This window comes from Eulemur rufifrons, chromosome 6, assembly GCF_041146395.1.
Source record: "Eulemur rufifrons isolate Redbay chromosome 6, OSU_ERuf_1, whole genome shotgun sequence".
Classification (NCBI taxonomy): domain Eukaryota; kingdom Metazoa; phylum Chordata; class Mammalia; order Primates; family Lemuridae; genus Eulemur; species Eulemur rufifrons.
Genome location: NC_090988.1, coordinates 79,227,754 through 79,250,781, shown reverse-complemented (window position 1 = coordinate 79,250,781; position 23,028 = coordinate 79,227,754). Strand labels below are relative to the sequence as shown.

General features: G+C 43.5%; 1 protein-coding gene across 2 annotated transcripts in view; it reads right to left on the bottom strand.

Annotated features, from left to right (window-relative positions):
- KIAA1549L (KIAA1549 like) overlaps positions 1 to 23,028 on the bottom strand; it is a 269,352-nt gene that overhangs the window by 28,763 nt on the left and 217,561 nt on the right. For both annotated transcript variants that reach the window (XM_069469793.1, XM_069469794.1), the window contains exon 16: positions 21,415 to 21,544. In XM_069469793.1, the coding sequence (XP_069325894.1) occupies positions 21,415 to 21,544 (130 nt within the window). The remainder of the gene's footprint in view (positions 1 to 21,414; positions 21,545 to 23,028) is intronic.

Below are 23,028 nucleotides of genomic sequence, written 5' to 3'. Positions count from 1 at the left end.
TACGGCATGTGAATGGGGGAGAATCAAGGACATTTAAATAGTATTACTGGGCATGATGTATTTGCCTTCACATCCATGAAAAATAGGAGTAAATCAGGAGTGGTACTTTAAAATTACTTTTGTTAGCTTAGTTCTTTTGATTTAGATACCCTCTTAGAGCTCTCTGGGTCATGATTTTATAAACAGAATATAAACACACACATATATATGTACACATATATAAGGTTTTTTTAAAAAATAGGATTATATGATATTTTTGAAAACTTTTTCATCCAACAATATCATAAACAAAAGTCTCTGTCAATAAATACATGTATTTATAGGGAATAACTTTAATGAGTTCATGGCATTCTAATATATGGAGTTTTTAGACTATTATATGTTTAACAGTCTACTATTTTAGGTGGTTTCCCAATATCTTACTATATAAACAAATCTGGAATAAGTATCCTTGTGATTAGAACTTTGCATGTAATCATGAATTTATCCTTAGGTTAAATTTCTAGAAGCAGAATCATTGGGTTAGAGGATATGCACATATTTACGGGCTTAGGTAGTTATGGACTATCATAACTCAGCAGCCAAGGCCACAGTATTTGGGAGAAATTAAAGCCATTCCTTCTCCACACCTGAACACATAGGCCCCTGGTCTTGTGCTTCCGGATGGCCGCTGGATACAGCAAGCATCTGCAATTCTTTCAGTGTTGTTTTCAAAAGAGCAAACCAGTCCTACATATGTAGGCTGGTCCACGAGTAGCTAAGCACCTATGTGACTTCAGCTTCTCTTTGAAACACCATAGGAATAAACCTGTAAGAAATTACAGCCCTGCTGGGAACCCCAAGTATCTTCTTTCTAAAAAATACCTCAGCACAACTTAGTCCTATTGTCTGGTCCTGGGGCACATTCTGTAGTTTTAGGTCAGAACCAAAATTATTATAAAATGAGTTTCTTATCAAACAACTAATGAAAAGATAAGCTACTGACCAGGAGAAAATATTCAGATTTGTATCCAGAATGTAGAATTAATTCCTATAGATGAATAACAAAAAGACAAACAACTCCATTTAAAAATTAAGCAAAAGGCTTGAAAAGACACCTTCACAGAAGAAGATACATAAATGCTCAATAACATAGGGAAAGGTGCTCAGCATCCTTAGTAATAAGGGAAATCATTTCACATTCAGTGGAACAGCTAAAATTCAAAAGATTTATAACAAGAAATGCTGGTGAGGTTAAAGAGTAGAACTAGAACTACCATACTGCTGGTGGCAGGGAAAACAGTGCACATACTTTGAAAATCTGACTGTAGTTCCTTAAAAAGTTAAAATATACCTACCCTATGACCCAGAAATTCTATCCTACATATTTATCCAAAATAAATAAAACATATGTTCATAAAATACTTATATGAAAATAGCAGGGTTTTTTTTTCCTACTAACTCCAAACTGGAAACAACCCAAAACTCCAACAACAGGATGCTGAATAAACAGTATTATAGTCATATAATGGGATAGCATGCTCAGTAATAAAAAAGAATAAACCACTGATACATGCAACACCATAGATGAATCTTGAGTGAAAGAAGTCAGACACAAAAAGGCACATACTGAATAATTCCATTTATATCAAGTTCAAGGACAGGCAAACCTATTATGGCAATAGATATCAGAGAAGTGGTTGCCTATGGGGGGCAGTTGAAGACTGACTGAAAAGGGAGGGAATTTTTGGGGGTGACAAAAATGTTCTATATTTTGATTGGACTGGTACTTACAAGGGTATTCACATTTGTCAAAGCTCATCAAATTGTACACTAAAGATCTGTACATTTTATCATATATGGATTTTGCCATAATGAAAGAAACGACATGGGTTGGGGCAACATAGCTAGCTCGACGGGGATGGTCAGGGAAGGCTTCTCTAAGGAGGTGACATTTTTTGAGACCTGAAGGAACAGAAGGGGTTGGCCATGTGACAATCATAAAAAAGCTTATGAAAAAGCCCTGAGGTGGGAAAGAGCTCATAGTACTTGAGAAAGAGAAAGAACAGTTATGGGATAAACTGTATCCCCCTCTAAATTTATATGTTGAAGTCCTAACTCCCAGTATCTCAGAATGTGACTATATTTGGAGATAGGGTCTTTACAGATGTAACTAAGTTAAAATGAGGTCATTAGAGGGGGCCCCTAATCCAAAATGACTGACATCCTTCTAAGAAGAGGAAATTTGGACACAGACATGTACAGAGGGAAGAAGACGTGAAGACACGGAAGAGAAGGTCCATCTATAAACCAAGGAGAGAGGCCAGGAACAGATCCTTCCCTCCTGGCCCCGAGAAGGAACCAATCCTGCCAACACCTTGATCTAGGACTTCTGGCTTCCAGAAACGTGAGGAAATAAATGTCTGTTGTTTAAGTCACCCAGACTGTGCCCTAGCAAACTAATACATGGACCTTCTGGCCAAAGCCCCAGTTGTCAGGACATGGGACAGGAGTGGCAGGCAGAGGCCAGATCACGCAGGGTCGTGAAGGCACGGTAAGAAGGTTGGACTGTTTGGAAAGGGCAATGGGAAACTATTGAAGAATTTTAAGCAGGGAAGAAATGTGATTAGAATTCATGGGAAGTCAGCTAGGAGGCTCTTACAGTAATCCAGGCATGAAGAGATGGCAGGGCCTTGGATCAGGGTGGCTGTGGACAAAGATGTGGATGAGTTCAGGATATATTTTGGAAGAGAACAGACAGGATTTGCTGATAGATTAGATGTGGGAGTGAAGAAAGGAAGGGATCAAAGCTGAGACCCTTTACCAAGAAGAGGACTCGTGCTACACGGGTCTCCTTGATGCTCTCTGAGCTCTCCAAGCATGGGTCTTCATCTGGGGCTTTCTGCTTGCTGTTCCTTCTGCCCAGATGCCCTTCCCCTGGGGGCAAGCATGCCTGGTGCTCTCATTTTAGATCTCTGTTCAAAAGTCAGCTCCCTAGAGAGTGCCACCCTGGCCAAGCTATTAAGAGCAGCTCCTGTTAGTCTCCCTTGCTGTTCCCTGTGTGAAGCTTCTCCATAGCATTTCTGACATTGTGCTGTACATCTCTGTACTCGGTGTTTATTGTTTGTTGTCTACTAAAATATAAACTCCATGAGGGCAGAGCTTTGGTTATGTTTCCTGCTACATCCCACAATGGCACATAGTAAGATATTAATATTAATAAATACTGGGGAAGAAGAAAAAAGATGGCGGAGTAGTGGTGACGGCCTGGATCTGCGCTCCCGGGGAGGAAGGCATCGATCCAGACCTGCCACAACGCTAGAGGACCGCTCCCACACAGGAACAGCGGTGTGAATCCACGGAGAATCAGCGTGGGACAAACAGAGCGAATGAGGTCTGAGGTGAACGAAAATTAGGAACGCGGGACAGACACTAGCCAGCGGAGCGCGGGTCGGCTACACCCGCCCCGGGGGCAGCCTCTTGGGAAAGCGGCTTGCTCTCCTCAATGTCCTCCGCTCCCAATTGAATAGAGCCCTGTCCCAGGCCAGCGCAGAATCACTGAGGGATACGTGGGGCATTGCAGACAGGAGGCTTTTTTGCGAAATTACCTTAGAACCTGGGGGCTCTCAGCTGAGACAGTGCTTGGCGAGGAGGGACGGATCTGCCCCAGGGCGGAAAAACACAAAAGATTCCCGGACAGCAAATAGTGTTGTACCCCGTGCTGCCTTTTTCGGCAGTTCTCCAGTTGGTCACCCCCGGTGCGTGTCCTTGCTGGCCAGCCCCCGGGCAGTGGCGGTCTCTGCCTGCCGGGGAGCCGGTCCCCTCCAGCCCCGGAGCTCTGCAGGCGCCATCTTGAAAGCGAGGGCGAAACCGCTCGGGAGCCATAAAGTGCCGAGCGGCTCTCTCTGCCCGGCGCCCTCCGCTGGTCTCTGAACCAACGCCAGGAGTGCGGGATATGCCGGGGCCGCGCTCGGGGTGAAGGGGCAGAGCTGCGCTAAGGCATTTAAAAAAAAAAAAAAAAAAAAACCGAACAAGAAGAATAGGCTCGCCGAACTGTATATTTTATTCTCGGTGAATTTTTTCTGGGTTTTGTTTGTTTTTTTTTCTTTTTTTTTCTTTTCTTTTCCGGCAGCTCACAAGCCGGACAGCCTCGGCGGGCACCTTTGCCCTCCGGGCCTCTGGCTGCCGCGCCTTTTTGAGCGCGGAGGTTGGATCCCCACCACCCTCAGAGCTGTGCGGGCGCGCAGATGCCACCTTGAAATCCACTGGGAAACCACCCGGGACCCAGCCGGGTGGGCGTGAAGGGGCGGAGCTGCGCTAAGGTGTAAAACAAACAAACAAACAAAAAGCATTGAGACGCTGAACTATATACTTCAGATTTGTGTATCTTTCTGCTTTGCGGTGTGGTAAGGTGCTACATAGTTTGTTTTTGTTCATTTTTGCTGGTGTTTTTGGTGTTTTTTGGTTTGGTTTTTTGCGTTTCTTTTCTTTTTTTTTTCTTTTCTTTTTCTTCTTTTTTTCTTTTCTCTTTCTTTTTCTCCTCTTTCTTTCCTTTCTTTCCTTTTCTTTTTTCTTTTTTTTTTCTTTCTTCTCTCTTTTCACCTTCTAACTGAGGACCCACGGTGAGCTTCAGAACGGGCCAGGTCCCTGGCTCTGGTACATACCGGATCCTGAGCAGTCACCCCCAGTGCCGGCGATCTGCGGGCGCACAATCGCCATCTTAGGGCCCACAGCCAAGTCACTGCGGAGCAATAGGGTACCAAGAGGCTCCCTGGACGGCCCTCCCCCCTGGTCCACGGACCTTATATAGGGTCCCCGCCCATGTGTAAACACTGAATACTTCTCCAGAAGCGAGAGTGTGGAACCTGATCCCTGGGGACACTGGGCCAAGGCAGACTTTTGTCCGTGGGAGCTACAACAACTGGGGCGCTGAGCAAGCGAGGTCACCGTCCTCTCCCCATAGCTAGTATCTTGCCTGCAGATAGAGACAGAAACCTCCCCTATAGAGGAAGAACCAAAGGGAAACAAACAAACAAACAAACAAAGAGAATTTCGGTCTACTATTAGTGTGGACCCTGCCTGCCTTCTGAAAGACCACAACACAGTGTCCTAACTCACCAAAGCGGTCCTGGATCACTCCAATCCTCTAGGATTGGACCCATCAGAAGCAGTCCCCCAACGGAAACAGAAAAATCTCTGAACAATACACAACAGTCTCCCCCTCTTGCCAAAAGAAGCAACATACCTAGACTGCTTCACAGCCTAAGAATAGAGCACAAAGAGTGCTGTTAACCAGACTGAATTTATAAGAAAAGATCCAACGATAAATCTAGATGGGAAGGGCCCAGTGAAAAAACACGGAGAGCACAAAGAATCAAACAGAAAGCTCATTCCCAAAGAGAAATACCAGCTCCCAACCATTTGACACAAACCAGACTCAAAACACCAACATGTCACAGGAAGAATTCCAATTATGGATCATAAACAAGCTGAATAATATACAAGAATCAATGGATAAACAACACAAGGAAAACACAAAAAAAAATACAGGATTTGGAGGAAAAATTCACTAAAGAAATTGAAATATTGAAGAAAAACCAAACTGAACTCCTAGAAGTGAAGAATTCACTCAGAGAGCTACAAAACACTGTGGAAAGTCTCAAGAGCAGGGTAGATCAAACAGAGGAAAGAATCTCAGAAATTGAAGATAACTCCTTCCAACTAAATAAGTCAGTCACAGAGATAGATCAAAAAAGTAAGAGAAATGATCTGAGTCTTCAAGAAATATGGGATTATGTGAAGAAACCTAACTTGAGAGTTACTGGCATTCCTGAGGGAGAAGAAGATAATAAGCAAGGGTTGGACAAGCTATTTGAAGACATAATCGAGGAAAATTTTCCAGGCCTTGCCAATACTCTAGACATACAGATTCAAGAAGCTCAAAGGACCCCTGGGAGATTCATAGCAAATAGGAAAACACCACGCCACGCAGTCATCAGGCTGACCAAAATATCCACTAAAGAATCCCTTCTCCGAGCTGTAAGGAGAAAGAAACAAGTAACTTACAAAGGAAAACCCATCAGAATTACGCCAGATTTCTCAGCTGAAACCTTACAAGCAAGAAGAGGCTGGGGCCCCATTTTCACGCTTCTGAAACAGAATAATGCCCAGCCTAGAATCTTGTACCTAGCTAAGCTAAGTTTTCTATACGAAGGAGAAATCAAGACATTCTCAGATAAACAAAGGTTGAGGGAATTCACCAAGACAAGACCAGCCCTCCAAGAAGTACTCAAAAGAGAATTACACACGGATCAGCACAAGAAAGATCCACGAATGTAAAACTACTCAAGAGCTAAAGATCAAATTTGAGATAACACAATGGCTCAGGAGAGAAAACATCACAATGAAGTTCTACCCAACAAGCTGAACAAAAAACTGTCTCACTTATCAGTTTTCTCAATAAATGTGAATGGCTTGAATTCCCCACTCAAGAGACATAGACTGGCCCAATGGATAAAAAAAAACACAATCCAAGTGTCTGCTGTCTTCAAGAAACTCACCTAACCTGCAAAGATGCATTTAGACTGAAAATAAAAGGATGGAAATCGATATTTCAAGCAAATGGTAACCAAAAGAAAGCTGGTGTGGCAATCTTAATTTCCAATAACTTAGCTTTCAAACCAACAAAAATAATAAAAGACAAAGATGGCTACTACATACTGGTTAAAGGCACAATTCAACAAGAAGCCATGACTATACTCAATATATATGCACCCAACCTAGGTGCACCTAGATTCATAAAGCAAACTCTACTAGATCTGAACCAAATGATAGATAACAATACTGTAATAGCTGGAGACTTTAACACCCCACTGACAGTACAGGACAGATCCTCTAAACAGAAAATAAACAAAGACATAATGGACCTAAATAGAATGCTAGAACAAATGGGCATGGCTGACATCTATAGGACATTCTACCCAAAGTCCACAGAATATACATTCTTCTCATCAGCTCACGGGACATTCTCTAAGATTGACCATGTCCTAGGACATAAAGCATGTCTTAAAAAATTCAAAAAAATAGAAATTATACCATGCATCTTCTCAGATCACAGCGGAATAAAAGTAACAATGATCACAAACAGAAACCCTCACTCTTACTCAAAGTCATGGAAGCTAAATAACTTTCTCCTGAATAATTATTCTATAAAAGAAGAAATCAAGATGGAAATCAAAAATTTCTTTGAATTAAATGACAATGGAGATACAATTTATCAAAATCTATGGGATGCAGCTAAAGCAGTCCTGAGAGGAAAATTCATATCCATAAATGCCTATATCAAAAAGACAGAAAACATGCAAATAGACAACCTAACGAATAGACTCAAAGAGCTGGAGAAAGAAGAACAGAATGATCCCAAACCCAGCAGAAGGCGAGAAATTACTAAGATCAAATCAGAATTAAATGAAAAGGACAACAAAGAAACTATAAGGGAAATTAATAAAACAAAAAGTTGGTTCTTTGAAAAGATAAACAAAATAGACACACCCCTGGCTAGACTAACCAAGAGCACAAAACTAAAATCTCTAATAACCTCCATTAGGAACATGAAAGGAGAAATCACAACCGACACTACAGAGATACAAGATATCATCTATGAATTCTACAAAAATCTTTATGCACACAAACTGGAGAATGTGGAGGAAATGGACAAATTTTTAGAAACACATAGTCTTCCCAGGCTCAACCAGGAAGAAATAGAGTATCTGAACAGACCAATATCAAGAACTGAAATCGAAACAGCAATAAAAAACCTTCCCAAAAAGAAAAGCCCTGGTCCAGATGGGTTCACACCTGAATTTTACCATACATACAAAGAAGAACTGGTGCCCATCCTACATAAACTATTCTCCAATATTGAGAAGGATGGAATTCTCCCCAACACGTTCTACCAAGCCAATATAACATTGATACTAAAACTTGGAAAGGACGCAACAAAAATAGAGAACTACAGACCAATTTCTCTCATGAATATAGATGCAAAAATTTTCAATAAAATACTAGCAAATCGAATCCAAGTACTTATCAAAAAACTAATCCACCACGACCAAGTGGGCTTCATCCCCGAGATGCAGGGGTGATTCAACATACGTAAATCTATAAATGTAATTTACCACATAAATAGAAGCAAAAACAAAAACCATATGATACTTTCATTAGATGCAGAAAAAGCATTTGACAAAATTCAACACCCTTTTATGATAAAAACGCTTAACAAAATAGGCATTGATGGAACCTACCTAAAAATGATACGAGCCATATATGACAAACCCACAGCCAACATCATTCTGAATGGGGAAAAACTGAAAGCACTCCCACTTAGAACTGGAACCAGACAGGGCTGCCCATTGTCACCATTACTTTTCAACATAGTATTGGAATTCCTTGCGAGAGCTATCAGGCAAGAGAGCAGAATCAAGGGAGTCCAAATAGGGAAGGAAGAGATCAAACTCTCACTTTTTGCTGATGATATGATGTTATATCTGGAAAACCCCCAGGATTCAACCATGAGACTCCTGGAATTGATTAACGAATATAGCAAAGTCTCAGGCTACAAAATTAATATACACAAATCAGAGGCATTTATATATGCCAATAACAGTCAATCAGAAAACCAAATTAAAGACTCAATACCCTTCAAAATAGCAACAAAGAAAATAAAATATCTAGGTATATATCTAACTAAAGAGGTAAAGGACCTCTATAAGGAAAACTATGAAACACTGAGAAAAGAAATAGCAGAACTTGCAAATAGATGGAAAAATATACCATGCTCGTGGATCGGAAGAATCAACATTGTTAAAATGTCTATACTACCCAAAGTGATCTACAGATTCAATGCAATCCCTATTAAATTACCAACATGATTCTTTACAGACGTAGAGAAAATAATTACACATTTTGTATGGAATCAAAGAAGACCCCGTATAGTAAAAGCAATTTTAAGCAACAAAAACAAAATCAGAGGTATTAATTTGCCAGACCTCAAACTATACTACAAGGCCATGGTTCTTAAAACAGCCTGGTATTGGCACAAGTGCAGGGACACAGACCAGTGGAACACAACAGAAAATCCAAATATAGAACCATCCTCATATAGTCACCTAATTTTTGACAAAGCGGGAAAGAATATACTCTGGGGACAAGAATCCCTATTCAATAAATGGTGCTGGGAGAATTGGTTAGCCACTTGTAGAAGACTGAAACAGGACCCACAGCTTTCACCTCTCACAAAAATCAAATCACGGTGGATAACAGACTTAAACCTTAGGTGTGATACAATCAGAATTCTAGAAGAAAATGTAGGAAAGACTCTTACAGACATTGGCCTAGGCAAAGAATTTATGAGGAAGACCCCCAAGGCAATCACAGCAGCAACAAAAATAAATGAATGGGACATGATTAAATTAAAAAGCTTCTGCACAGCCAAAGAAACAGTCACGAGAATAAACAGACCACCTACAGAATGGGAAAAAATTTTTGCATACTACACATCAGATAAAGGACTGATAACAAGAATCTATTTAGAACTCAGGAAAATCAGCAAGAAAAAATCAAGCAACCCTATCAAAAAGTGGGCAAATGACATGAATAGAAACTTCTCAAAAGAAGATATAAGAATGGCTAACAAACATATGAAAAAATGCTCAACATCCCTAATCATCAGAGAAATGCAAACCAAAACCACAACGAGATATCACTTAACCTCAATGAGAATGGCCTTTATCAAAAAAACCCAAAACAACACATGTTGGCATGGATGTGGAGAGACAGGAACACTAATACACTGCTGGTGGGACTGCAAACTAGTGCAACCCCTGTGGAAAGCATTATGGAGGTATCTTAAACAGATTCAAGTAGACCTGCCATTTGACCCAGCAATCCCATTACTGGGCATATACCCAAAGGAAAAAAGGTCATTCTGTAACAAAGACACATGTACCCGAATGTTTATAGCAGCACAATTCACAATAGCAAAGATGTGGAAACAACCCAAATGCCCATCAATACATGATTGGATTAGTAAGCTGTGGTATATGTATACCATGGAATATTACTCAGCTATAAGGAATAATGAAGATATGACATCTCTATGGTTCTCCTGGAGAGAGTTGGAACCCATTATATTAAGTGAAATATCCCAAGAATGGAAAAACAAGCATCACATGTACTCACCAGAAAATTGGTTTCCCTGAACATCACCTAAATACAAATCTGGGAACGACACCAATCGGATATCAGACTGAGGTGGGGGGTGGGGGAGGGGATGGGGGTATGCCTACCAATGAGTGCATTGCGCACCTTTTGGAGAATGGTAACGCTTGACGGTGCTGACTCGGGAAGGGGGGGTGGGGAAGGGAGGGATATATACCTACATGATGGGTGCAACGCGCACTACCTGGGGAACAGACACGCCTGGAGCTCTGACTTGGGGGGAAAGGCGGTACAGGAGCAACGTATGTAACCTGCAATTCTGTATCCCCCATAACAAGATGAAAAAAAAAAAAAAAGAAATTCTAAAAAGTTAAAAAAAAAAAAAGCAAAATGATCGAAATTCAATGTAAAACTTTTCAGTCAATAATTTTGTTTACTTCTTAACTTGTATAATGCTTTCTTAATTATACCCCAATAGGTGACATTCTGTTTAAATAATCTGAAATAACAGTAGCTTTCAGAGTTTTCTTGAATATGAGTATATCTATTAATATCAATAAATTTTACCTTTCCTTACTGTTTAAAAAAAAAAGTGTGGATACCTTTTAGAATAAAAGCACTGTGAAAGATTAAAAAAATAAATAAATAAATAAATACTCATTGAATGAATGAGTGGAAGTCAATCTTAAAACCTGGAGAATTTCTGCTCAAAAGTCTTCAACAAGCTGGGTGTGGTGGCTCACACCTGTAATTCTGGCACTTCGGGAGGTTGAGGTGGGAGGATTGCTTGTGCCCAGGAGTTCAAGACTAGCCTGGGCAATAGTGAGACCCCTGTCTCTACCAAAAACTTAGCCAGCTGTTGTGACATGCACCTGCAAGTCCCAGCTACTTGGGAGGCTGAGGCAGGAGGATCACTTGGGCCCAGGAGTTTGAGGTTGCTGTGAGCTATGAAGACTCCACTGCACTCCAGCCTGTGCATCAGAGAGAGACTCTGTCTCAAAAACCAAAAAGTCTTCAACAGTAAAGTACATTTCCATGTGTCTAAAATGAATTAGACAGTACTATCTAAAATGGCATTGAAGAGGAGGGATGAAGGGCTCCAATGGCCATTTATTCTAGAATTCCTTGAGTTATGAGCCCCAAAGTACAAGGCTATACTTTCTAGGACACACAAGTGTGTACAGGATAACTTTGCCTCACCCAGGCACCACATTTCTGGAACACAAGAATTTGAAGATCCTCTCCGAAACTTGCCCCAAGGCCCTGATTTTCCACTCAGTGCCAACTACAGCACCACCTCACAAGGAGAACAGATTCTGAACAAATCCTGCAACTTCATGGCAATGGCCCAAAGACCAAGTCAGGGTATCAGCAAGATAAATTTCGAGGCCATCTGGCCACTACAAAATTGATCTGGCTCCATGTCCATTTTTCCTTCTATCAATCTGCATCCTATGGGCCACACAAAACAGTGCCGCTTCTCTCCAGCTAATGCCTGCTCTGGCTGTAGCAGTCCCAGTGCAAGTGCTTGAGGAAGCAGAGATGTGTTTAGAAAGTTGCTTCTGGAAACCAAGTATCAGGGAGTTCTCACTTCACCGTGTGGGGAGAAGACCATCACGGTACAGGAGCAGAGAGACCTCTGCAGCAATTTCCTACTGAGCTTGCATCTCAAAAGCTTCTGTAAAGATAAAGTGATAGTGGTATCTCTCAGTACAGGCAGGAGGGTTTGAAATAATGGTTTGATGACTTCTCTTCTGCAAAGGTGTGCAAATGGAATTTTTTAAAAAAATCTCGGCAAAACTTCAAATTTCATTCTGATGGCCTTCCAATGGATGCCCCACAATTGCTCCAAGGCTGTGGGGCTATGAAGACAGCATGCTATTTCTGTGTTTCAGGTAAGCAGAAAAGACATTATAGGGTCTCTCATAGACTTCTAAGCAAGGAGAGACATCCTCTCCTTTTTTTTTTTTTAATCTTCCAAAGAGTGACCCATAATCACCCCGAGACTATGAAGACAGGACAGTCAAAAGAAGGTTCTTCAATGTTCTCAGCATCACTCGGTGTTCCCAAAGCAAAGTGTCTTCCTCCTGTAGCAGGAGTCAGGAGCCAGCTCCAACCTTCTGTCTTTCTTCCCCAAAACCTGCTGCTCTCCATGGACTGGTGTCAATCACAGGGAAGTCACAGGATTCTATTTACCTTGAGTTATGACCACTGGCTCACCCTGTGTTTGGGACAGCGTGACCTCAGAGTCACCTCTGGAAGCATGAACTTGTGCTGAGGCCATGGGGAAAGGTCTTGGGCACCCTTTACAAAGCCCAGCTCCAGCCCCGTTATGCTGGAGAAAGGCACCCTTGGAGGGGTACAATCCTCTCTTTGGTTTGTGACATAATTCAGAGCAGTTCTGAGATTTCTAAAGTGCTAGAATGGAAAAGAAAGACAAAAACGAGTATCACCCTCTCCCTCATGGAATCTGTTAGCCAGTTATAATAGCTAATGTTCACTGCCTGTTTTCTACATGCTTTGCATAACTCATTTCATTCTCACGACCTTATAAGGTAGGTGCATTTGTATTCCCATTTTGCAGGTGAGGAATCTAAAGAGCAAACAGGTGAAGCAAGCAGCCCAAATCCATGTAGCTAGCACCTTGTCCAGCCCCAGAGGCTGTGAGCACAGCCCCACATGGTACTGCCCATGAGAACAATATACAAGCCACCGTCAACTAATTAAAAATACCTTTAAAAACATCAACCTGAAAGTAAACCTATTAAGAATGGATTTCCCTCATGGGACACTAATTTGCTTTTTGCTTTTGAGGTGAATCATCACCCGCTTTTTCACATCTTCTTAGCTGAGCTGATGCCGCAGGCAGCAAGGAGACTGCGAGGCTCTGTCCCATGAGTCAGCACTATTCCATAACGAAACAGGCTCTCCCCACCATCAACTCAAATCTGCTCTTTCAGCTCTTGAAAAAAACCAGACAGAGGCACAAAACCTCTATCTGTCACTCTATCTGTCTCCAAAACACAAACCTCTAACTGTAGCTTGGGCTTCCCGAGCCCACAGTGAGTAGTAGTCATTGCTGTGACACCACGGTGACCTCTCCCTTTATGGAGGGCAACCCAAGATGAGAGGCTGAGCCTGCAGGGAAGAGCGACACGGAGGAGAATGCTGGGTTTGCTCCTTAAAAAGCCCAGCCACAGTGTTCCTCAAGCAGCGGGTACTGTGGTGGCCTCAGCATCCATCCCCTCCTTTCCCTGGGACTTAGTCAGGGGGTCTGAGTGCGACCAATCCTGCGCCAGCTCCATCAATAAGCCTGACTGTGTTAAGTAAATCAGCGTCACCACTCCCCCAGCGGCACCCCTCCCCCTCATTCTCCGTTGCTACTGTGATTGAAACAGGGCACACACTTGACTTGCGGGGACTCGGTCAGCGTACAACTTATAAACCTTGTTTCAAGGTTGGGAAGAGAGAAATTCTCTCTTGCACTGCTCAGCGCAGATGTAGGTGTGAGGCCTGGGGCCACCGCAGCCATTTCTTACCAGAGAGAGCTGAGCTGTGGATGAAGCCAATGCACAAGGGACCACAGAGCTGCACAACGCAGAGGAACAGGCTGGGGCCTCCACCAAACCACACCTGGATTTACTTTAAATGACACAATCCCTTTATGTTTGAAGCCAGTTTGAATTAAGTTGGGTTTTCTGTTACTTTTAGGCAAAGCCTTTTAACTGATAACCACCATTTAGACTGAACTCCAAACAGTAATGTCCATTTGTCTACAGTTCTGATAGTCAAATCCAATGTTCATATGGCTCAGAGCTATGCCCCAGTTTTTCAAGTCTCAGCTCAGGAGTCACCTCTTCTGTTGACACACTTGTTTGTTCAAATAGAGACACTGCATCTACTATGTGCCAGCTCCTATTCCGAGTGCTGAGGTTTCAAGGATAAATATAACAAAATAGGACTCCTGTCCTTGAGGAGTTGAATGGGGAAATAATATAAGTAAACCAACAAATGGAAGCCAAGGGTAAGGGCTTTGACTGGGGTGAGTACCGGCAGCTACTGGAACACAAAGGATGGCGTCAGAGTCAGACATGGAGGCTGGGGAAGGTGCCGCGGGAGGGAATGTTCCAACCAAGCTCTGAGAGCATCCCCTCGGCCGGTGGTGCTCAACCGGAGTGGGCCTGCCCCCGCAGGGACATTTGGCAATGCCTGGAGACATTTTTAAGTGGCCACAACTGGGAGGGGCTTCTGGCAGCTCATGAGTAGAGGCCACGGTTGCTGCTAAACATCCCCCAATGCACAGGACAGTCCCCATACAAAGGACTCTGCAGCCCCATGTGGCAACGGCAAGGAGGCTGAGAAGCCTTGGCCTGGATGGAGCAGGCGGAAGGGGTATTACAGGCAGCGTGACGAGCATGTGCCAAGACACAGAGATGTGAACCCACTTGACATGTTTGGGGGAGGCATGTGGGCTGGAGCCAAGGGGGTGGGTTAAGGAGTGACACATCAGCTAGAAGGGCAAGCCCGGCGGGCAGAGCAGATGAGTCCCAAGCCGGGAGCTCAGAGAGTGAGTCTTATCCCCAAAGCTGTGGGGAGATCCTGGAGGATTTGAAACAAGTCCGTGTGTTTCAGAAGGATTCCCCAGGCAGCTGTCTGGCAGCTTCAGCAGCGGTGAGTAATGGGGACTCGACCAGGCAGCAGCTGTGGGACAGGCAGGAAGGAACAGACCTTCAGGAGGACTCCCTTCTTCCACCAAGTTCATTGCCACCGCACACTGTGCCTCTATCTTTCTACCCCACGAGTCTGTAATCACCTGGGGTGTGCATTACAATGAGTACATCTTTCCCTTCTCCACAGAGCCTCAGGTAGGCCAGTGGACTCGCATGTGGGGCTTAGATGCCAACGCCAGCAGGAAGGTAAAAATCGCGTGGAGTAAAACCCTCAAAAATCCCTTAAAGCAGCGGCCCCCAACCTTTTTGGCACCAGGGACTGGTTTCATGGAAGGCAATTTTTCCACAGACCTGGGGGTGGGGGGATGGTTTTGGGATGATTCAAGTGCATCACATTTACGGTGCAGTCAAACCTCTCTGCTAATGACCATCTGTATTTGCAGCCGGTCCCCAGTGCTAGCGTCACCGCCTCAGCTCCGCCTCAAATCACCAGGCATTAGATTCTCATAAGGAGCGTGCAACCTGGATCCCTCGCACGCGCAGTTTACAGTAAGGTTCGAGCCTCTATGAGAATGTAATGGGCCCCCCTCTCAGCGCCCCCCCACCCCAACGGCTGATCTGGCAGGAGGCAGAGATCAGGCGGTGACGTGAGTGACAGGAGCAGCTGCAAATACAGATGAAGCTTCGCTCACTCGCCCACTGCTCACCTCCTGCTGTGCAGCCTGGTTCCTAACAGGCCAGGGGCCGGTACTGGTCCGAGGCCCGGGGGTTGGGGATGGCAGCCTTAAATCATCCACGTAGCACAGCATATATGGCCTTGTGTATACATCCTTATAGAATAATAGGGGAAAAGAAAGATTTAATCTGAAATGTACAATATAAACAGAATATATGTTAAAGCCATTTTTTAAGCTTTATTTAAATCATTATTTTTTCCTTTTTCTTTCGGGGCCCATATTGTTGAATCAGCTTACCTTAAATGCACATTTGCTGCAGTGGTTCCCCTGCACTCAGTAAATGTTTGCAGAGGAAATGAAAGGGACAGCCACTCCCAAGGGGTGTTCTCATTTGTCCACTGGCCTCTGGCTCCTGCAGGGTTTGGGGGTCAGAGGTGGGCCAAGGAGCACGGGATTGCACGGGACTAGTGGACTCAGAGCCATGCTGCTCGGGACTAGAAGACAGAGTCCCCCAGCTGCTGGGCACGCTGCCAGCCACCAGCCCTCAGATATCAGTTCTTGCTGGGAATTGCCCTTGGCTAAAGGGAGCAGCCTCACCCAAGGACACCCAGAGGCTGGTCCATACTAGAGTACAAAAGCCCAGCTGCTTTGCCCAACTCGGGACAACTCTGCAGGGCCATTTGAACTTCACAGCTCCTCGTGGGGTCAGCTGCGGCCTTGTAGTGTCTGCTCTATAGCCCAGCTCTTAACTCTGCCCAAAGCTGCTTCCTGCCCTTCCCCAACAGGTGTTCATACCTAGAGCACATCGGGGACCCTGGACTGCAATGAGTGGCTACCCTAGGTCAAGAGGCTAAGAGCTCTCACAGTCGGGGTAGAACAGTGATGCCTTGGCAGGTACCAAGAGTAGAAGCAGGCAGGGTCCAGAGTGCAGGGGACAGACAGGATGAGCAGGCGGACAGCGCTGAGCACTCCTAGCAGAGGGAGCTTGTTTGTCCCCCGCCCAGTGCCTGGGGAGATCTGGACTTTACCTAAAGGCTCCTTCACCACCAAACACCTCCACCTCTTTGCCTCAGGTTCTCCCAAAGAGCCTGACTTCCCATTATCAGACATTTCCCTTGGATGAGAAGCCCCTTTTAAAATACAGTGCACTGTAAAGTAACTCGAGATAACATATCAAACCAGGGTTATTACAGTTCACAGGAGCCGGCAGAGATGGGAGAAATAAATTAAAAGCTGAGGTGGGGGATGTGGGAGAAAGTTCTAGTTGGGATGCTAATGTGGTGATGGTCATGGGGTCAACGCAAGAACACCTAATTTGAGGGCAATAAGCAGGTTCTAGAATAAAGGACAAAATCCCTGAATCCAACCAACTGCTTCCCAATGAAGCCAAGAGCTGGTCGTACCCTTAACTGGAACTACTCCACCATGCAGCACCGGGACGTTCCTGGGCTTTGCTTTGGTCTCTGACCATTAAGCCAAAGCTGTGAGATGTTGGGGTAGGGGTGGAAGTGGTGGTGGGCAGGAGATATTTCTGCTAATAACAGGATTACCAATTTACCTAGAAGGCCCCAGACTTGCTATAAGCTATTGTAGGCAGGCAGGGAATTTCCAGATCATATTTCATTCCCCTGCAAGTAGAACCCATCAAAACAACAGTTTCAATTCCTTGGTCTCCTTTCTATCATCACCGCTCACCTGAAACAAAGGAAGCTGGCTACACCATTAGCCAGGAGGCCAGAGAAACACCCCCTTTCACACAAGACCCTGCACCCAGGCCTTGCGCAGGCTGCTGGGGTCTGTGCTCTGGGAGATGGGTCCATTTCCCCCTTTGCTGTAGACTTTTCTCCACTAGTTGCCCCAGATTCTTGAGTATGGCTCTGCCTGGTAATTCTCCTCTTATCTCACTTTTACTCGGTACCTGTGGTGTAGACGGTGGACAGGCACACGGCAATCTCTTTGCAGTGTGCATTCCTGTGACTCAGAGGCTGAACAGCTAACTTACATGTCCAGGCTTTCCGTGAGGCTGAGGCTGTGGATGAGACCAGCCTGTGGTTTGGCTCTAGGAATCTTTCCTGGAACACTCCTCCAGCCCTCGGATGATTCTGTGAGCACCTACTTCTTCACAGTCATTTTTTTTGTCTGTTTAAAAACAACTTGATGTTTTCTCTTTTCTGTAGCTGGACCGTGCCTGATACTCCCCTCTTGTAATTTACATATAAATTTTCACTTATAAAATCATCTGGTTTTCAATGACATTTCAAAACATTTCCCTGAACATTGCCTCTGGGATGAGAGCTGAGGACTGTGAGTGCCTCTTCTGAGATGCATCAGTGGCTCAACCATCCTTCTTCCTATTTTCAGACCCACTGCCCATGTTTTTAGGGTCTGAGCCCATCAGACTGGAAGGAATGCTCACTGCGCACCTGCAGCGTGAGGAACTTCACACAAGGTGCAGGAGAGAAACATGAGGGAAGTAGCTTGTGAAGGTCTCTACTTCTGAGAGGTCAGATTCATTTTCAAAGTTATCATTCGAACAACCCAAGGCGGCCAAGGCATGTAGCGGACCCCATTCCTGTCACAGATTTTTAAACTTCCCAAACAGATCAAGGTTGAACAGGTGCATTTTTATTTCTGGGGAATGATTTGATTATAACTTGCCCTTTGGAAGCAAGGGCTGATTGCTATTCACATACCGAGGTAAATAATTTAGGCTGATAAAGGAAAAATCACTTAGGTCTTTATTCTGCCTAAGAATCAGATTTGTTAAAAATTTTCTTTTCTTTTGCTCACTGCCCTCATTATTTTCTCCATGACTTTCGTTCAGAAAATGGCATTTTAAACATACTTTGAAATAGAGATATTTTTGCTTTTACATTTTAGGCTGATATTTTCTTTTCTACCTGTTTTGCTTTATGCATTGGGAGGAATTAATCTCAATACCAATCTGGCCTTTCAGGAGTGATCAGGCAGGGGTGAGAGGATCACTTCAGCTCAGGAATTCAAGGTTACAGTGAGATATGATCATGCGATTGCACTCCAGCCTGGGTGACAGAGTGAGAAGGAAGGAAGGAAGGAAAGAAGGAAGGAAGGAAGGAAATACATTCTTCTAAAGGGTGCATCCTCTTAGACAATTACTACCAAGTGAGCCATAGTTACTGCAGGGAGTATACTGTATCCCTTAGCTGGTAGGGTGACCAAGAGGTTGAGAATTGTTGCTACAAAACACAGGGATACCAAACCCCTTGGAGCTAACTCTCTTCTGTAGGCCCTGACACCTACTGCTCTATGGGAAAATTTTGAAACAACCCAGACTGGCATCAGTCTTGGTGCTGAGATTCTCCTGTGTAGCACGTGTGTGTTTGCTTACTTATGTGTTTATTCATTTATTTTTTCATGCAGGCTTTTCCTTTGGGACTCTAGTCAACTTCTGAAAAATTCTAAATTAAATCAGTCTCCTAGTGCTTCTGTTTCTACCGAGTCAAGCTTCCCTAACCTGGCAGAAGGGATCGGATATTTTGGCCTGGCTTCAAGATCCCCAGACCCAGTGGGAAGAATGACATGTTTCCAACTGAATGACTGGCTCACTGCTGGGCTAGTGGATTGTTTAGCCAGGAGTGCCCTGGCATTTTTGGAAAATCAAGAGCTCAGAAAACAAATGTGTTGTTTAAAATGATGACTCATTTTTTCTTTCCTACTTTCTTTGCTGATCCGTTTTTTGCTTGTGTGAGTGATCTGTGTAAGAATCTTTGTAGGCCCTGACATCTGGCCTCTTCCAGGGGTTCAGAAGTCAAGGACATAGATTATGTTATATAGGGATGAACACAGAAGCCATATGGCATGGTCGTCAGGGGATGGGCTCTGGAGCTGGGCAGACAAATTATGTAAGTGCTCTGTGCCTCAGTTTCCTCATCCATACAATGGGCGTAATGAGAGCATCTAGCTGACAGGCAACCATGCAAATTCAATTAGATAATACACACAAAAAGACTAGAATAGGGCTTGGTCTATAGTTTGCAGTAATAAATGTTAGCTACTTCTCATATGATTGGTATAAAAAGCACAAGAGGAGATATGGGCAATTTCATTCTTACAATCAACAGTCTACATTCTTAAAATTGTTCCTTGGATGATCATTTTCTCTTAAGGAAGCTTATACTTATGTTATTGAGATCACATGCACTTTTCAAAGAAATGTCTATTTTAAAGAAATCTAGGATGAAGCAGGCCTCCTCTGAAGTAATCTGCACTTGGAATATTCACACGTCTCCAAGGACTGAGCAATCCCCTTTTAAACGTTCTCTCTCTCCTTCTATTGTTCTGGGTAATGGACTAGCACAACATTCCACAGGTATCGAGCCCTGCGAGTCGTGTCACTGTAGTTAAAAATAAATCTGCAATGTTCTTTTTAAGATAAATAGGGAAATCTCTGGCCCATTTCCTCACAACTGCAAAAGTGTCTTTGCGTAGAATCTCACAGGAAACCTATTAATACCAGTCTTGAAATAAATTAAGAATCTTATCATATCTCAAGTGTCTGAGCAAAAGAAAAAAGTTCCCCACACTAAGCAAGCATCCAAGAAGAATGTTCACTGTTGATGGGGAGGGATTATTTGGAATCTTCAAATGCCTGATTTTTAATCACTGGTTGGTTATCAAATCAATCAATGAATTTAGTATAAGAAATATTTTTTATGAGGAGAAAAATTAACATTGGATAATTTAGCCTAGCAGAAAAATAAAAGATTTGCCCAAAGCATTTGTAATTTTATAAAAATAACTACCAAACTATTTTATGAAAAAGGAAAAACAAAAGATAAGGGTATCACTACCAACACAAACATCAAGCTTCGATGTAAAGCAGAAAATTAGAAATTCATAGTAGAGTATCTCTGTTTTTAATTGGACCATTAAAAAAATCCCATTTTAAGTTTTTGTGGCAAACAACAACTTTTTGCCATGAGAGCAACAATTTTTTGCCATGAGAGCAAAAAATATTCCTACTTTCATATTAGCATGACATATTTAAGAAATCAAGTATAATTTTCAAACTCCAGCTTTTCAAATCATAACAAAAGTTTATCCAGATATATTTAAATTATAACCCTTGTCACAGAAGATTTATTTGTCATTAAAGAAAGATTTTAGGGGAATGGGAAAGAAACAGTTTTCACAAACCTAGGAGTATATTCAAGACCATTTGAAATTCTGGGGCAGGGTGACGCATTATTGAAAATCTCAGCATAGTGTCATTCACCTGAGCTCATGAGTGCAAGTACAAGTCACAGGATATATACAACTTGATAGGAGGCACCAGATTGCAGCTCATCATCTGGGGAAGTCTGATGGGATTAGAAGAATTTTTGCAGGTTGGACACATCACTGAACATAAGCATGTGCTTTGTCACATGAAATCATCAAATCGCTCTGTTGGACATCTCATTGTTTCCATGGCATATTGAGGAGTTATGAAATCAGGAACAAATCCAACTTTTCAACATTGCTATGGATTAAAAGAAGCCCATGTTCAAATGAATTCTAACCCACGGCCATGGTTCCTACTGAGTTTCTAAGGACAGAGGGAAAAAATATTAAGGACATTTACAATCTCCATAGAGTTTAAGGTCAATAATGTACTATTCATAAAATAGTACACTTTAGAAATTGTGATCCTTTTAGCAATAATTTGTTACTCTGATACATTCCAAGTAGTCTTATACTTTGCAGAATAGGTAATAAAAAACAGAAAACATTTTAGTGCATTTTAAAATTCTACAAATATAGAGTAAACTGAGACATTATGGGATGCTCTACTCCCTCTGCGTTCAGGGGAAAGCAAAGCTTGCGTTTACCGCAGCCCACCGGAGACTTACATCGTATCCACTGTTACGGATTCCACGCCGAGGTCGCTCTCGAGTCACCAGAAGGTCCATCTCCGTTTCCCCGGGACTCGGGCTGTTCAGGGACTGCCGGCTTCGGTAGACAGAGTTCTTCATCTGTTGCCTGAAGAAAATTCAACAACTGTTATGATGCAGCAAATGCCCTGACAGATGGAATTCTCCACTGATCCAAACTACAGGCAACCAATGAAGGGTTCAGATTTGCCTCGCAAATCTCAGAATTGATGGTATTTGTGCCTCAGCTATAAGGGGCTGTAGAAAGAGTGAAATAAAGATTTTTTTTCCCCCCAGAGGCTGTCGTCATTTGGCTGAACTGTAAGTGTTCTTTCATATGGAAACTAGGTAACTACAATCAATTGCAACGTGCAACCTCATTGAAAATTCTGCTGACGGCAAGGCCAGGGGTTCTCCCTTGACCCTCTAGGACAGCTAATGCTGAGGGAACAAACTTGAATTTGTTGACTTTGTTGACTCAGCAGCCTCCTGTTCCTTTTAATCTTTCTGATTTCACATGCAGGATTCTATGATGTTTTAACAAACCCTGCAGCTAGTGGGCTGCTTAATATTGTGACTGTTGATAGATCTTTTTTTCTACCATTACCACAGTGGGTTACCTTCTGGGCTAAGAAGCCATGAACCTAGAGGCAATTTGGGGCTCATCCATCTGTCTACCACCCATCCATCCATCCATCCACCCACCTACCCACCCATCCATCCATCCATCCACCCACCTACCCACCCATCCATCCATCCATCCACCCACCTACCCACCCATCCATCCATTCATCCACCCACCTACCTACCCACCCACTCATCCATCCATCCACCCACCTACCCACCCACCCATTCATCCATCCATCCATCTACCCACCCATCCATCCATTCATCTACTCATCCGTCCACCCATCCACCCAGCCATCATTTCCTGAGTGCCTGCTGTGATGACCATCTACACTGAACAGACAGATACAGTCCTGCTCTCCTAGAGTTTACATCCTAATGAGGGAGACAGACAATTTACATGGTAATTTCAGAGCGATAAGTGCTATTAAGAAAAACAAGGAGCTGTGACACAGGGTGACTAGGATGGGGACAACTTTACATAGGATGGTCAGGGAAGGCCTCGGTGGGGAGATGACAATTCAGCAGAGTCTGAATGGGGCCAGCCACATGTTGACCTGGGTGCCGAGCATTCAAGGCCCAGGGAACGGCATGTTCAGAGGCTCTGCTCAGCTACTGCTAGAAGATTCATACATGTGTCACCCCGTCTTGTTTTCACTTGTCATTAGAGGAATCTTTTTGAATGGTGGGAAAGAAGCAGCAACATGGTGAGGATTGTGGGTATGCTTTTTTTCTTCCACAAGAGGCAATTTTTACCCGTAGGGAGTGAGGCCCAGCGGGGACAGGTGACTTCCATAGGATCCTGCAGAATGACAAAGGGCTAACACTTCCCTCACATCCAGCAATAAGTCTCTGTAAATAACCTGCATTCCCAGACCAACCGTCTTCAGAGTACTCCCCATACACCACCTATTTTACGTCTCAATTTTAACATTCTAGCTATTCACAGGCTGAGGGTGAAGAGGC